Raw genomic sequence first — 16,290 nt, forward strand, 5'->3', positions numbered from 1 at the left:
TTCAGTCTTTGAAGTTGAGCTGCAACTTTGTGATTCTTTAAGGACATGTGTATCTATTAATTTTTATCAGAATTTGTCAAATTTTCAGATGGGCATTATGAAAATTTATAAAAATGTACACTTTTTTTTTTTAATAGATAAAGAGTTATCTCTGTAAATACTAACTAAAGCCAGCCTTTGATGTATCTTACAACTTCCAGGTTGCTTGACTTGAGCACACAGGTTCCACATTAGAAACCATAGAAATTTCTTTTCTTTGTAATGTACTGAAGCAAACACTATGACCAGCTGATTCTCCTGCTCTTCTTTGTCCTCTTTTAGCCCCCAAAATCTCAGTCTGTGTTTGAGTTGCCCATTTGGGATTATCTCAGCATGTGAAGCTTTAAGATTATATGCAGAGACCATTTAATCAAAATATCAGTCTGGATTTGAATCATTCTGTTAAGCAGGTAGCCAAGATGCTGATAAAAGTAAAAAAAATGTACTAGGGAAGAGAACAGTACAGCAAACATGGCCAGTGATTCAATGGGAATTCTGCCTTAGGTGAGAAGATGGGTCAACAGAACAAACTCCAGCAAATATTTGCTGTGTTGCTAGATAAGTGTCTTCTCTCATTGAAAATGCAGAAATTGCCTATATTGTATTTCCTAATATCAGTGAGATACATGAGCTCATCCCCCCATCTCGGCAGATTTAAATACAGATTGACTATCTGCCTCTACACGAGTATCCCCAGCAGCATCCCCAGGAATATGAAGGGGTTGAAAATCTTGGGCTCCTGCCTGTGTTACCCAAGAATGGGGCTTGAGAACTTCGTCTGGCTGCGGGTTTGCGATATAGCAAGTTCCCAGTGAAGTCATGGAGTCAACTAATTTGACTTGCTAGATATTTCCCCAGGTCTGCAGACAATTTAGTATCTTTTTTTGTTTTTTTTTTTTTTTTGAGAATTTAAATAAATAATGAAATAGAATAGTTCCTGTGCATCTATCAAAAGGCCAGACTGATTTCTTTCTCGGGACAGCTAACTCTAATAGACAACTGGTTGAAGAAAGCTGCTGAAACAGAACATATGTCTGGCAAATGAAAGGACATGGCTTTGCATGGTCCCGCTAAAATTTCCCCATTTCAGCATTCCATGCTTTTTTCTGGTGCATAAATTAAAAAGGCGTTTTGTTGAGTTTTGTTTTTTAAGCATCATATACACAAGTTTCCCTTGAACTATGCTAGGATGACTTCACTTGTCATATCATTGTTGGTTTGGGGATGTATTCAAGAGGTGAGGTGTCCTCCCCTGCAGGTCATTAATCCTTCTATATTCCGAGAGCAGACTATTTTACCATAACAAATTAGTTTAACATTTGAAAACTTGAGTTGTCAGCATCAGTCTTACGAACTACCTCGTCTATTTTATATCCTGGAGGAAAGTGAAATGAGGAGTAAAGAGTAAATAATCACTTCTTGTGCTATAGTAGAACTCCTCTCCTCATTTTCATGAAGTAATTTTCAAGTTTTATGAAGAAAAAATTAAATGTCTTCCCTTTATATTTACTCAGCAGATTAAAAATCTTAAAAGAACACAGAATTCTCTGCTTGTCCCTGAGTGTAGATGATAAGCAGTGTTTGATTTTCAATGTAACTTGTGTGAATTGGCAGCAAAAATGACTCACGCTAAACCCACTTGAGGTGGGGTTAGTTGATTTGTTTTGATTTTCTCTCTGGAGTGACTCAGTGGAGTTGTTGAGTACTTTATACTAAATATGTGTCAAAGTGCCTGACTGAAGCACTTGTCTATGCTCTGGTCCTCTCAGGATCTTGGCCATAGTGTTTTTACGTCATTTTTTGGTCAATACCTTTGACATCCAGAGACATAACGTAGAAACCCCAAGTTTTAGCCCCAGGTTACACGTTGAGGTTATGTGTTATTAATTTGTCTTACAAAACTGACCTGAAGGAAAAGTATATTTTTAAAGTTCTTCTGGTTCTTTGAAGCATCTCTTGGGGAGGTTTGGCAGACTCCCATTCAGTAAAAGATTTCTTGCCCAGTTACGGTCTCGTTTCTCCTATAAGCAACGGGACACTGGTGAGGAATTCAGCAGGTCAGATCTTGAGAGTGTACGAGCTGAAGGCAGAACAGAAGGACCTGGCAGCGAGCTGGGGAAAAGCCCGAGCACCCCAGCCAGCGTCCTTTTCTACAAGCGCTCTTTTGTGTAGAAGTGGCTACAAACGGGTCAGGTTTGCTTAGGAAACACAGTGAGGCCAAATGTGTTACTGTGTAGGCAACACATAAGGGTCCTCCTGGCCCCCAGGCTGGTAACGAGCTGTAATGTTTTGTGACAGCAGGCTACAGGAGCTTGGCTTACAGATGCGTTTTTCTTGGTAATAAACAACGGTTCTCTTTATGCAACTCTCCTACAGTGCTGTTAGTTGGCTTTTAGATGAAGAGAGATGCACAGATCCCAGCCTTGTCAAGCTGAGGACTTCATTCCCAGAACAGCCCCAGCGCATCCAGTTTGCGGTGCTTGTATCTGCATGTGTCATGTATCTGAAGTGTCAGGATCTGCCGGCTGGACGGTTTTGAGGTTAATGCAATTCTAAGGTCCATAAATTGGGCAGAACAGCAGCACATGGCAGCGATGTCCTGTCCACGGTGAGCTGGGCCCACCAGGCAGGAGGTACCGAGGGAGCCTTTGTGGCAGAAAGTCACCGACTGCAGAGCCATGGTGCAGAGACGGTCTGTGCGGGAGCTCGCCCCAGTGCTCCAGAGCGTTGCAGCTGAGTCCTGCTTGTCAGCCAGGACATCTCTGTTTGATTTTGGTTCTTGCAATGACAGCGAGAAGTGACTTTGTTCTGGGAGATATTCTTTCCAAGTGGTGTAGTTCATAGGGAGTCCAGTCTTATCAAAACACTTGATAGGGGGTGGGGGGGACTAGGCTTTTTCTTTAATTTAAAGCTATCTTTGTATATGAAATTAATCTTTGATTTTTGCTGGCATAAGATGCATAATATGTTGCATCACCTAGAAAGTTTGGCTAGTAGAAGGTGTCTAATTTCTTGGGGAAAGACTGTAAAACCAGAGAGGTGTGATGCAGCTTGTCAGGGCAGCTGGAAGGCTGGGGGGTCCCCCAAACCGCTGCCTGAATTTCCAGGCACCAACTGAAAGGAGAGAAGCCGCAGAAACACTGACTGCACACCTTTTGGGGAAAAATAACCTCTTTGGTGTAGGAGACATTAACATGATTCGAAGTAATCTCGCCGTCCCCAGGAAGGTACGTGCGAGGTGGCTGCCGAGGGGCAGCTACGGTGGGTATCGGAGCTGGGGAGGGAGCGTGGGACATGGCGAGGGCACATCCGCCTCAGTCACTGGGCAGCGTCCCCGTGTGTGGCATCGCCATTGTGTTCGTGGTGATTTACTCCCCACACAGCAAAGCAGGCAAGCCGGATGAAAAGAAGGATTTAGTGAGAAACCAGGGAAAGTCTCCCAAGGATAAAGGCTGTGTAACTGAGAGCCCAGCACTGAGACAGGCCAGAGAACTGGCTACATTTCCAGAGTCAGAATTAGCACACAAGTGCAAGCTTCCTTGGGGATAAACTTGCATTAATTTGAATAGATTTGAAGTAAACGTTTTGCCATTATTATGGGAAGCAAGTATTATTAATATTAAAAAGAACTGAAAGACTCTTCCTGTATTTGAAATAAAACCAGCCCTTCCCTAGAAGGAGATGCTACACATTTTCTTCAATGCCAAACCAGTCTATTTCAATTGCTCTGTACAGTTCTCTCTACCATGTATAATAATACCTTCCATTATACTTTTGTGTGAAATCAAAATGTTCCTGTAAAGTGTTTCAAATGAGTAGTAATCCGATTTGCTTCCTTAGTTCATGATTCTTCTGTGACTAAAGACATGCAAGTAGTCTGAGCTTCATAGGATGGGAGCATATCCACCTGTTACTGTTAACTTCTCAAAAAACCTAAAGGTCTGGGGTTTTGCACAGATTTCTACACATCATCTTACACTCTTACATAGAAGAAAGTATCAGGCACAAGCAGAATAACAAAATGAGATGACATCAGTTCATCCAGATACTGATGACACTCATCAAGCAGAAAGTGGTACAGATTTTCTTTATTTAACGTCTATTTAATGTCTATTTCTTTGAATAGAAGAACAGTTCTAGAATGCCTAAATATAAAAGGTGCTTTAGCAGGTGGGTTGGACTAGATCGCCAGAGGTCCCTTCCAACCCCAATCATTCTGTCATTCTGTGATGCAGTTTGGAAATAACCTGCTTTATACACCTCCTTTTGTGGATTAGTGTTTCTTTCCTATGGCTTTTGTTTCTTCACCTAATGGAGCTGACTGTATCAGTTGGGAATATTTCCATATTCCTCTCCTGTTTCTGCATTATTGATTTGGATCTGTTTGGTCTGTCATGTTATAGTCTACAGAATAAATGATAACCCGAGAAATTATTGAAAAGATCAGGGCCCCGCCTCCTAAAAGAAAATAACTACTTTGGATGCAGGATAAGCTATAGCATAGCTTTTTAGAAAAATTAAGACTGGTGACTTCATGAAAGAAATAAATGGGGGAAATTATGTCTCCATCTTCATATTTATAAGAGAATATTAGGGGATGAAACAAGCCTTTCTGCATTCCATGTGAAAAGGATTCCTACGCATTAACACGTATAAATGCTGATGGATAATTAAGTAATTTGGGAGACAGACCATGCATATGGGAAGCATTTTTGGTATTTTATGACCCCTTCCACTGACCTATGTAATTACTGTGCTAGTGGCTAACACAGCAGCATAAACCCTCTGTGAACATCTCCATTATGAAGTCTATTTCAATTCTAAATGACCTTTCTTTTTATTTGTTACACTGGGATCAAAAAAAAAAAGGTTGTTAAATTCTGTTATTCCCTCCAGTGCTATTAAGCAGAAAACTTCAAACTCTGTAAACTTTATTAAGTAATCAATTTCTAAGCCCCTACAGCGTAGTATAGAAAATAGAGCCAACTTATATTTGGCAAGAACAATTCATGTCAAATGAAACAAATTTCCTTTTCTGACAGGGAAAATGGCTGAATGGATAAAGAGAAGCAGTAGATGTGACATTTTTATTGCAGTAACATTTTTATATGTGGCAGTCTTATAAATAATACTCATAAATCATAGGACTATATTAGAACACATGGATGGTGTCCGCTTGAGCTGAAGCAAAACTTACTGAAAAAAATGAGCGCTTAGGGAATAGCTGTTAATGGTTTGCTCTCAAATAAAGAGAGAATATCACGTTGGGGTCACCAGAATCTGTCCTGGGACCCAGCCAGGATGGTCATTTAGGCTTCCAGCTTTTGGAAGAGAAATTACAAGTGTGCAATTGAGCCCAAGCTGAGAGGGAATGACAGTGACATGGACGTTAGTTCCAATGTCATCTTAAGAAGCCGGAACAGTTGTCCAAAAATCAACAAGCCGAGCTTCAGTAATAACAAATTAAAAATCCTGTACCTGTGAAAATGAAATCAAGTGCACCAGTGCAAACTGAGAATAACTGTCTGGGCAGCACTGCAGAAAAAATGGGACCTACGTGACTTCCTAAACTCTTCTGGATACTGGCATCGTGAATTATGCATCTTTTATATTATACCAATGATAAACATACAATTTCTTGTGACATCTGTTTTCTCTGAAATGAATTTAACTCATACTTTTCAGTAAGGAATTTCTTGAAATCTACCTTTAAAAAACTATCTGAGCTAACTCATTAAATTGAGAGGGATTAAAAAAATAAAAGACAGTACCTAATGGTGGAGAAAGGGACCAAAACCTGACACGTGCATCCAGGGTAGGAAGACTGGAGTGTGCACCTCAACACAAGAAGCACTGATAAACTATTTGGTCAACTAGGTTGGCTTAGGAACCTCATAACGTGATAGGGACTTTTCACACCTTGATACAGGAACCTGTCCTCAGAAAAAGTTCAAGTCATACAAACTTCAGTCAGCAAACATCTACCAGGGATGTTGATAGCAACATTTTGCATTAAATTTGCAGGAATAAGAATCCGTGGGCAGAAAAGGCAATTGTAAGTGGGTACCGCAATTTAGGAAAACATGCAATCACTTGCAGGTGCTTAAACAATTTCCTGAATAGATGGAAATGATGTTGTTTCATGAGTGAGAGGTTATAATTTAAAGTCATTGTTGTGATTCCAGGTCTAAACGATAGCAAGTTGGTATAAGACAAAGGTCTAAAGTGGGAGTTAGATGTTTAAAGAACTTTGAAAATCTGAACCTAAAAGAATAAATAATTTATAAATATGAAAGTATAAACAGGAACAGCATGTAAAGCTCATAGACTGGTCTAAATCTTGAATATGGTCCTCTCTGGAAGAACTCAGACTTTGGCTGGAGTGAAATAGTGGCCTACCATGCCAGTGAGGGTGAATTCCCAGGAGACGCATCCGCAGTGGTTAATACTTTCTGCAGAATACTCAAATCCCCACCCGTTTTGCCCCACTGCTGCCCGGCAGCATTAGTTCTTGCTGAACCGAGATCCTGCTTACATGCTCACCAGCTCTTTGTGGCACAGGGAAATGGAGAAAACTATTCACTGGAGTATTAAATACAGGCTGAGAAATGTGCTAGTGTTAAACTCTCATCACAGAGCTCTGTCCTGCTTAACTAAACCATTTTCTGCCAGGTTGGGCATCTCTATGCTACACTGTGGCATACATGGAATTGTGAGATTCCATCTGCCATGGAATATGACCATAGATCATTAAGCAGCTCTGTTGTTATGCTGTTTAAGCCCGGAGCCGTGTTACGTGGACAGTGCTTTGTGGCTCATATAGGATCATGCCCCATTACAGGCTCTTGCCCTGGTCCTGTGCTCAGTGTGCCATGCGGCTAAAAATGGGGCATAGTTTCCAAATGGTCAGTCTAGCACAGTTCCTGAGCTTTACACTCACTTTAGACTAGCATGCAATTTAAAAATAAATATTACAGATTAAGATTATTTTACAAAGAAAACATAATGTATGTTTTTTTAAACTCACACGTTTTAATGCAACCCATAAAAGTTCCTGCTCTGCAAGACCCAGTTGATATGGCTTATTGTCTTTAACTAGTTCATCTCTACCTGCTTAAAGGCAATTTTTTATGCTTCATCATACTTTGGAAAAGCAACTTGGCAGGACAAGAACTCCTCTTAAGTCTGAAGTCCTCATGCCAGGGAGAACTCAATGGACAGGACGAGCAGTGGGATCTCTCAGCACTGAGAGCTGGATCCTTCATCCCGATATCCCTGTAAATGACAGTCATCTTGGACTTTATGTGCCCTCACACTATTTTAAAATCCTATAGATGTTTAAATGAATGTTTTTATCTTCTGCCACCATGCAGGTATTAACATACACAATGCTTACAGAAAGACACCGGATAAAATGATTATTTTTAGAATTTCCTCACTTCATAAGAGAGTACAATGGCTATGATGCTACAAATAACTCCCCATGATTCTTCTTACAAGCAAACAGAGGAAGTATAAGTTTAGGAAGAGACAAGGAGTTCAGAATAGACAATATATTAAAATACTAGTTGTAGTACAATTAGGAAAAATATTAAATATTAGCTTTACTTTGAGTCAGTAAAAATATAAGCAACAACTCATTTGCTCGGTCAGTTTGAAACTTGGGTAGAATTACCTGGCACTTAGCAACCATCAACGAGTCCAAGTTTTGTCTGAAATAAAAAGCACCAAAGCAGCGAGCTACTAAATTTGTGACCAACTTTCTGAGTTTTGCAAACATTTCTTTATGCTATTACAGAAGTGGGGTTTGGGTGGATCATGTATTTTCTGCTTGAGCCACCCCCTATATTAGTGTATGGGTTTAGGGAAGTGTTTTAACTTTTCTAAGTATTACATCTTCTGCAAGTGAAGAAGTTATCAAGTCCCAGCAGAATTTAAAACCGCTGGCTAGAAGCTGCTTGGTGTGTTTTTCTCCAATTGATATGACAAGTTGAACAGCTTCTGTAGGACATGGAGTGTCAGCCATCCATCACAGCTGGCTTTGCATGGCTGACTTCACTAGCAGGAAACGTCTGAACTGATATTAGTTAGTTAAGGTGAAAAAATAAGTGTTTTAGAAATGGATTCTGAAGGACTGTCAGCAATTTCTTTTGAGGCTTTCCTGAAATATTACTACATTGAATCCTATTGCTGTGTGTTTGAGGAGCAACTCCAGCTCCCTGGAGCTCAGCATCCTGATTTTGGCCAAACTTCTGCTGACCTGGCCTGGTTCTGTTATGGATCCCTGCCAAGAAAATTGATAAGCAGCTCCTAATTTCCCTCAGGCTGTATTTTAGAAGATTTATTTGGAGACATTTAATACCTACAACCAGTGATTTTCAAGCTACCTTGTGCTCCATTACTGTGATTTCATAGGTATTTTTTAACAGACTCAAACTTACCTGTAGTGCCGCAGTTCCGATTCCAGCTGCTGAATGTATATTTGCAGATGTGGCACTTCGTTAGCTTTCACTTCCAGCTCCTTCACCTTGCCCAGACTGTTGAGGATGGCGTGTCTCGCCTCTTCAACCTTCCTCCTCATTTCTGCCTGTTCCCTCTTCAGGTTTCGGTTACAATCTTCCAGGCTGACCAGGGCTTCCTGCGAGCTCTTCAGCTCCCTCTCCAGCTCCTGGTTGAACCTCATCGCTTCTTCAATTTGCCCATCCCTGGAGCTCCGGATGAGTTCCACTTCCTCCAGCACACTTTGAAGGCACCTGCTCTGGGAGCTGTTCTGCACTAATTGTCTCTTACTCCCTATAAAACAGGTCCCCTCTTCGTTATGGTTAGCGTGGCTTTTCCGCAGTCCTACCTGTAACAGAGCAGAAAGCGGGGAGAAATTAATGAATTTTAAAGCAACTGACATTTTAATCAAGACTGAACGTGGCTGGATTGTTGTTTGATTTGGTTTTTGTGTGTGGTCATTTTGTTCTGGTTTTTATGATACATGGTTGATCAGCAATGAATAAGCTACTTAAATTTGTGAAACACAGACAAGGAAACAGTCTCTGGAAAGTGTTTTTTTCTATAAACACATTTAATATGTGTCTATAAATCTAATTTTAAAACTGCTCATTAAAGTGGAAAATTAGGTTATTGCACAAGTTTCTGTATAGCTGTAATTCATTACTTCAGTCTGTCCTCAAAAAGCAAGTAAGTATTCTGAAAAAGAATACCTCCAGTTCTGTTTTTTGTGTTCAGTAGAAGTGAATAGAGAGCAGCTGGTGGTGTTCTGGACCTCTGGTCTTTGTCCTTCTGATTCTTTCTGGGACCTTTGACTGGAATTTCACATTTGCTTCTGACTTCCTTTCACTTTTCAAACGAGAGTGTCAAAAGTGGCTTTCACCTGCCACGCTGGACATTGCGGAGATTCACGCCCAGCGAGCACCCCACATAAGTGTTGGACATGGGGCAGAGCTGTGTAAGCACTACGTTGGTGTCAAATCCAACCCGGTTGGACCTGCCAGAACAACCAGTGAACTCGGCCCTGCAGGCCTTTGCCTGCTCTGTGCTATTTCATGCCAGAGTCATTTAACTGCTGTCAGGAATGTGTTTCACTTGAGCCAGTGCAGCAGAACAGAACCCAGCCCGAGTTAACAGGGCTCTGCACGGGAGCCAGAGCCGGTTCACGAGCCCAGCTGCGGAACTGGCAGCAGCTCTGAGTCAAACACAGTTCTACTCTTCAAGGCAAAGCTCTCAGGTGTTTATGGCCAAATCATGGTATGTGCTTGTGCAGGTAAGAATCCAAAAGTTCTTTCTTACTTTGGAAAAAAACCACAGCAGCGCATAACTGGTATATAACTGACTGGCTGCAGAAAAAGCAGCATTTTATACACTTAAGTTTGTTAAAGTGATGTCTTTTACAATTTCAGCAGGGTGGTTTTCAGGGCAACCCTGATATATAAAGTTACAACCATTGTATATAATGTTACACATTTTCTCCTATGTAAGGAAAGTTTGTTAAAAAGTTACTGCCAAGGATGAAGGAGCAGCCTAGGTGTCTGCCATGCTCCTTGCGTGAATCGGTCTGGGCGACGAGATTATTGAACTGGTTTTCCGAGAGCAGCATCTTTGCTAAGCCGCGCTTTAGTCAGGGCTGCCTTAGGGGCCCGGGCCCGGCGCGCACCCACCTGCAGGGCCAGGCAGCGGGCGTCGCTGCTCTGCAGGGCGGCCCGCATGTCCTCCACCAGCTCCCGCAGGCTGCCGTTCTCCTCCTCCAGCTTGGCGATGTGGTCCTCGGCCCGCTCCAGCGCCACAATCTCCTCGTAGCACTCCGGCGAGCAGGGCCCCGCCGCCCGCCGCTCCGCCGCCTCCTCTCCGGGCCGCCCCGCCGTGCTGGGCCCGGCCGGGTGGCGGCGGCGACGGCGGGGGCTGCGCAGGCGGATCTGGGTCTCGATGTGCTCGCTCTCCCGGCCCAGCGGCAGGCGCGGCACGGCGCGGCGCGGTGCGCTGCCCGCCTTGGTGCTGAAGTACCCGCAGAGCCGGGCGTGGAACTGCCGGAAGGTGAGCTCTGCCGAGAGCCCGTCCCACAGTCCCGCGCACTCCTCGGGGTCCGCCGCCGCCTCCGCCGCCTCCTCCAGCCCCAGCACCTGGCACAGCGTCCGGAAGTCCTCGCCGGGGATCCTGCCCGCCCCGGCGCAGTCCAGGTGGTGGAAGATCTCCTGTAGGTACTGGTCCAGCCCGGTGGCCAGGACCACGATCTCGTTCTCCACGCCGCGGTCCAGCCCGTAGTGGTAGGCCAGGGCGCTCACCAGCCACTGCGTCCGCCGGGCCGGCCGCCCGTACGGGTCCCAGCCCTCAGGCGGCTCCATCGCGCCCGCCTGTCCCGCCGCGCTCCCTGAGCATCCTCCTGCCCCCGCGGTGGCCGCCCCGCCCCGCAGCCCGTCCCGCCCGCTCTCCGTGGGGCGGTGGCCCAGGGACTGGGGCTCCCGCCGCGCCCGGGGCTCCGGTGTCCGCGGTGGTGGGGTCTCTCCTCCCACCGGCCGCCGCCCTCTCAACGGGGGTTGCTTTTGGCGGTGGCCAAGCGCCGTCCGCTGCTTGGGGTCCCCGGCTCTGCGGTGTTCACTGTGCGCCCCGCTCCGTTTGTCTGTCAGGAAAAGGGTGTCAGCCAAGCCCGACCTCGAAGTTTGTTTCTCACTTCTTAACTGATTTCTTTCTGGTTCCTTTGTAGCATGAGCAAAACGATAGCATTGCAGAATCCGGTTTGATGAGTAACACTTGTGAATGAGTGGTTGCACTAAATTAATGAAACTAACATGCTTAAAAGAGTTGATCACACTTTTGTTCGCTTAGGCTTTTTCAGCTCTGTAGATGTGTCTTTAAGGCATCGTAATGTATTTTTTAAGCTTTTGTCTGTGACAAAGATGCATACACGTTAAACTGGTTCCAGTGACAGCTTTCCAAAGCAATGCTTTTTGTCACTTTTTGGCTATGAAGCAGGACCTGTGTTGTTGAACACAGCTGCAGTCAGGGAACAGCACGAGCAGGGCTGCTCCACTGGCAGAGGTGACTGTGGCATCAATCGCGGCCAAGTTCTGAAGAGGCTGGCAAAGTTGGAGTGAAATAACAGGCTCCATTAGCAGTCCCAGATGAGGCAAGGGGGTGAACCAGGTCTGGGGTCCATGCAACAAGTCTCATCGAGGGCAGCAGCAAATAGGGCTGGTGGAAAGGCTACAGCGCAGGTCCAAGGTCCACCCAGTAGACTGGGCAAGGAGCAGAGGTAGGTGCACCTACAGCATCCCTCAGGGAGGACAGGGCGCTCAGCGCTGGGTGCAAATGCTGCCCTTGGGCATGGGGGTGGGTGGGGGACCCCCTAAGATTGTTTGGGGCAGATAAGGTCTGCTGATGCACTCAAGGCCCAAATGCTGCTTTTGCTTCCTGTAGTTGTGTGGGAATGTTGACCAACTTCTGCGTACTGTGCACGATTGAGAAAAAGCATCCTTTGGAAGGCTGCTGACCTTCCTCTTTGTTAGAAATCAGATTTCTGATTATTTCTATGGTAGACTGGCAACATAAAAGCTGTCTGGCTGAAGATCTCCTTTGGGTTTTTATATTACAAGATGCGGGTTCCCCAGGTGAACCCAAGGCATTAGCCTTCCTGTTCTCAAGGGCTGAGTTTTATCTACTAGTGATCTATTTATTTATTATCCAAAATGGTGGTGTGTTTCCTAACGGTGCGGCTGTTAGGAATCTCCTGTCCAACTCATGGATTTACTATTTTTTTTTTTTTTAAATGTATTCTTGTACCTTTAAAGAGTGTTTCTCCCATTTTGCTCTTATTTAACATGATACATAACGTGTAACTTATATCTTTGATTTACTTGAGGAGTGACTGGATGAACTGGATGCGTATATATTCCTTATGCACTCTCATAGCCACATATACCTATAAAACTTTAGCGTTTCTTAGTCTGATAACATTATTAATGCAAGATATTGCCTTGGAGGTAAAATGTCCCCCTAAGGCAGCACCAGAAAGAGACAGGAAGGACAAAAACATAAACCTTGACTGTTCTTAGCAGATACTATGTAGATCCACATCTGTTATCCACACACATCAAACCACCTGACCCCAAACACCAGCTAAAGCATCAAAGCCCTGGAGTCAGACAATGCAATGACCTACACTTGTTTTGGTGTAGCTAGTTTCAGTTGTAAAAATATTTATCAAGTGGAAATAATTGATGTAAAGGCTGCCAGAATCTTTACCAGGCAATAAACCTGTCAGTGTAAATTGTGTTTTAGCACCTGTGGTTTCCAGTTGGGTTTCTTGGTGCTGTCTCTAACTAGAAGGGAGAGAAGTGTCATCAACAGCACTGCGGAGCATTTGGGCCTCTGCCGAGTTCCTCGTTGCCCATCTGCTGGGCTTCTGGGTTGGAAGAGCAAAGGATGTAAATGCCACGACAAATCTTTGCCTTTCTGTGTTATCGCTGTAACAGGGAAATGAGAATGTCAGAATGATGTAAATTCACCTTCACCAAAGTTTCACCTCTGAAGGAAAGCAGATACTTGATACCCTAATCTTTTGGCTATAGAGTTTTGTTTGATTTTTCAGGAAAAGCTCTGACTGCCAAGCAGTTGGGTTTTGCATCATATTTTCTTAAAAACCAACCACCAATACTTTTAAGCAGTAGATAACTGGGAAAACAGTTGGACCAGAGAAAGCTTAAAAGTCCCTGTAGCCTCCCTCTGATTAGGGGCTTGGGCGAGAAATGAAGAAATAAGCTGAACAGCAGAGTCAATTATACTGTTTAGCAGCATTCTTTATTTTATCAGTGATTGAGAACACTGGGGATCATCCTCCGTAAGTGCTCCAAAGACTGGATACTCTTATGTTGCTTATATTCACATAATTATTACATATGCATTACAATTTTTTTAAATTTTGACATACAATACATCTATAATAATTGATGATGTTAGTTTAAATTGTTTAGTTTCTTACTTACAATACATCTATTAATTATTAGTTAAATATAAACTAAGCACTCTACTTCTAAACAATGTATCACTTAATCTTCTGTCTCCCTCTTGTCATGCAGAAAGATCTAAAACTTGAATAAGATCCCTTCGTTTTGCAGGCTTATCATGTCCATTGGTTGATGATGGGTACATCTTTTGTAACTTAATCACAGTATGCATTAATTTAGCAGCTTCTTTTCAATAGAAGTAGACTTTCCTTTTGCTGCCTGCTTTTCTTTAGAACTAAACCATTAATTGCTCCACATTTAACCTTATTTTTTTTTCCAGTGCAGTGCTTCTGATATCAGAGGTACAGAAAAGCCTGTCGCAGTGTAATCATAATCACTATGATATTTACTCCCAACTATAGCAACACTGAGATTTTACTCCTGACCCAGACAAGGGTTGCCTGTTCTTCGACTTATTCCCTAAACCTGCCCAGAGAGATACTAGAGATGTATTACGCATTCAAGGACTTTGTTTTACTAAGTTGTTGCCTGTTCTATTAGTGCACTCCAGCATTGAAGTGTCTTGAGGAGTCCCAACTGTAGAAAGAACTGATAGGACAGCAGGGTCTGAATGGAATAGCTCTTTCTACAGTGTTGTGGTAATAGTTGGAAATTAGAAGTGTATTAAAACACTGCTTTTGAAATCACTTAACTGCATGGTTTCATTTTAAGAGGTCGAAAGGTGCCACAATCAGACTTAAGCCTGTTTGCCAACATCATTGATGGAATAATGTTTTAAATCAACTGTGGGATCAGTTAAGGCATGTAAACTACGTTTATAGGAAAAAAAAAAAGTCTTGAGCTTAAGTTAACCATACTTATATTCTATTCTGTGGTTCATACATATCACAGGATCAAGGATCAGCACAGTTCACGTTTCTGTCTGACATTGCAGGATATCAGCAGTCTGGTCTTATGTGTGTGATGGGTCGTCATTTGGTACACAGAGCTGGCCAGAGCCTGGGGAGGATGCTCATCTTGCCAGAAAGTTCACTTCATTACAGTAAAAAAAAATACATTCCTGCTAGACTTTCTGCTACCAAGGATAAAAGTGAAAATGTAGTGCTAAGTACCTAAAATTTGTTTTCCAAATCCTTTCCAACAAAGTCGTACTGTGATGTTATTGATCCTTTCAAAACTGTTTTTCTCTGAAACCGTTGCTTTCGGAAGGAACTTCAGAGATGAGTTAAAATAATATTAGTGGTGCAGTGTTGTTCTTGGCACATTCTTGAGGTTACTTGCAACTAAAAAAATGCTGGGTGTTTTCTTTTTGTTTGTTCAGTCCAGCATATTGGGACAGCTCTGTGTGTACAGTAACACAAAGACGGAAAAATGTAATTGGAGGTCCCTGCCCATCATGTAGTTCTGCTCCTGCCTGCAGTATGTTTTCGTTAACACTTACACAGACAAGATTTTAGATGTACACATCCAGGGAGTGTGTAGGTAATTCTGATACTGTGCAAAAGGCTGTAAAGATGTTCTATTTGTTTAGTGACGTGGAGACCATGTCGGGTGGATACAGGAGTTTCAGTAACTAATATAGGGAACCTTAGTAAGGAGAGTGTCTTTGTTAAAAATGGACAAGAACTGGTGTCCAGATCCTCTCTTGCTGTGGAGCTGATGGGAAACCACTAGGGTTAACACAAGACCTTCCCTGACTGCAACTTGCTTTTTATCCAGAGTGATGTTACTAATTATATCGTGATCCTTCTCTTGACATAAAGTATTTAATGGGAAGAAATGATGTGTTATGGAGTCTGCAAGGGAAACAGCTGCTGCTCTCTGAGTAACCAGGTGTTGTATCTGACATTTCTTAGCTATTCAGCATCTGGAACGATTTTAAGACTCTTCTACAGTAATTAGAAATCTACTGCTTTCAGCTTTTGTTTAGTGGTGCTCATAGGGTAAATGTTTATCTTTTTATGAACAAATTTTGAAGTAAGTAGAGGGGGAAAATGGGAAATTCACAATAGGATAAGTGAGACCAGAATTTGGCTTGTAGTGCTTCAGTCAGTGTTTCTCCTGGCTTTCTCTAGCTAGTAGGTTTGCCAGTGGTTCCTGTGCAGGCTGTGGGGAGCAGATGTGATCTGCTACAAGGCTTTGACTTCTCTTAAGAGTCTCTATCTAAGTTACTTCAGAAAAGGATTTTCTTTCTGAAACATTGATGCTGTCTTGATTTCTGCTGTAAATTAGACTGTAGATTCTCAGGATAAACATGTATTATTTAGATTTAGCCCTTCTAGAGCACTTTTTCTCCTGGATATTCCTAAATACCAGAAATTATGAAGTCTGTGTGTACAGGTGAGGGAATGGACTGCAAGGAGCAGATGCAAAGAGAGTGATGGAAGCTTCAGCCTTGCTGTTGAGACCCATTTTGTATCTGTCTGGTCATTCCCATGACATCTAGAACTTGAAATCCCTGGAAAGTCAGAATCAGTTCCATATGGGTAAGCTGGACATCTTAGTGTCCAGTCCCCCAAAATGTCACATTGGACAGAGCGCTGCATAGATGACACAAAGAATGTGCGTGTCCCCTGCTCCTTGTTATTCTGAGGTTTTCTGCACTTTGCTGAGGATTCACAGCCACGAGCCTCTCCCTGAGAGTTGTGAGCATGAGTTTCTGGCCTGATGGTTTGGACTCCGCCAGCAAGCAGGGAGCGTGTGTCCTGTTTACTGCTTGCTGAGATTCTTCATGCACTTTCAATAAATCACAGTAGATCTTAAAACTCTCTTTTCCTGTTGGGGT

The 16,290-nt window shown here is 43.1% G+C and overlaps 2 protein-coding genes across 8 annotated transcripts in view; one reads left to right on the top strand and one right to left on the bottom strand.

Moving 5' to 3' along the window:
- The window catches only part of EFCC1 (EF-hand and coiled-coil domain containing 1), a 43,473-nt gene extending 32,317 nt beyond the window's left edge, over positions 1 to 11,156 (bottom strand). The window contains exons 1-2 of one of the 2 annotated variants that reach the window (XM_065845372.2): positions 10,206 to 11,156; positions 8,481 to 8,887 (exon numbers count right to left, since the gene is read on the bottom strand). In XM_065845372.2, coding sequence (XP_065701444.1) covers positions 8,481 to 8,887; positions 10,206 to 10,886 — 1,088 coding nt within the window. In that variant the 5' untranslated portion in view covers positions 10,887 to 11,156. The remainder of the gene's footprint in view (positions 1 to 8,480; positions 8,888 to 10,205) is intronic. The other variant, XM_065845370.2, reaches the window with a different exon arrangement.
- Positions 1 to 16,290, top strand: part of CFAP92 (cilia and flagella associated protein 92 (putative)) — a 93,231-nt gene that overhangs the window by 36,582 nt on the left and 40,359 nt on the right. The window lies entirely within an intron of this gene.

Source organism: Patagioenas fasciata, chromosome 10 (assembly GCF_037038585.1).
Source record: "Patagioenas fasciata isolate bPatFas1 chromosome 10, bPatFas1.hap1, whole genome shotgun sequence".
Classification (NCBI taxonomy): domain Eukaryota; kingdom Metazoa; phylum Chordata; class Aves; order Columbiformes; family Columbidae; genus Patagioenas; species Patagioenas fasciata.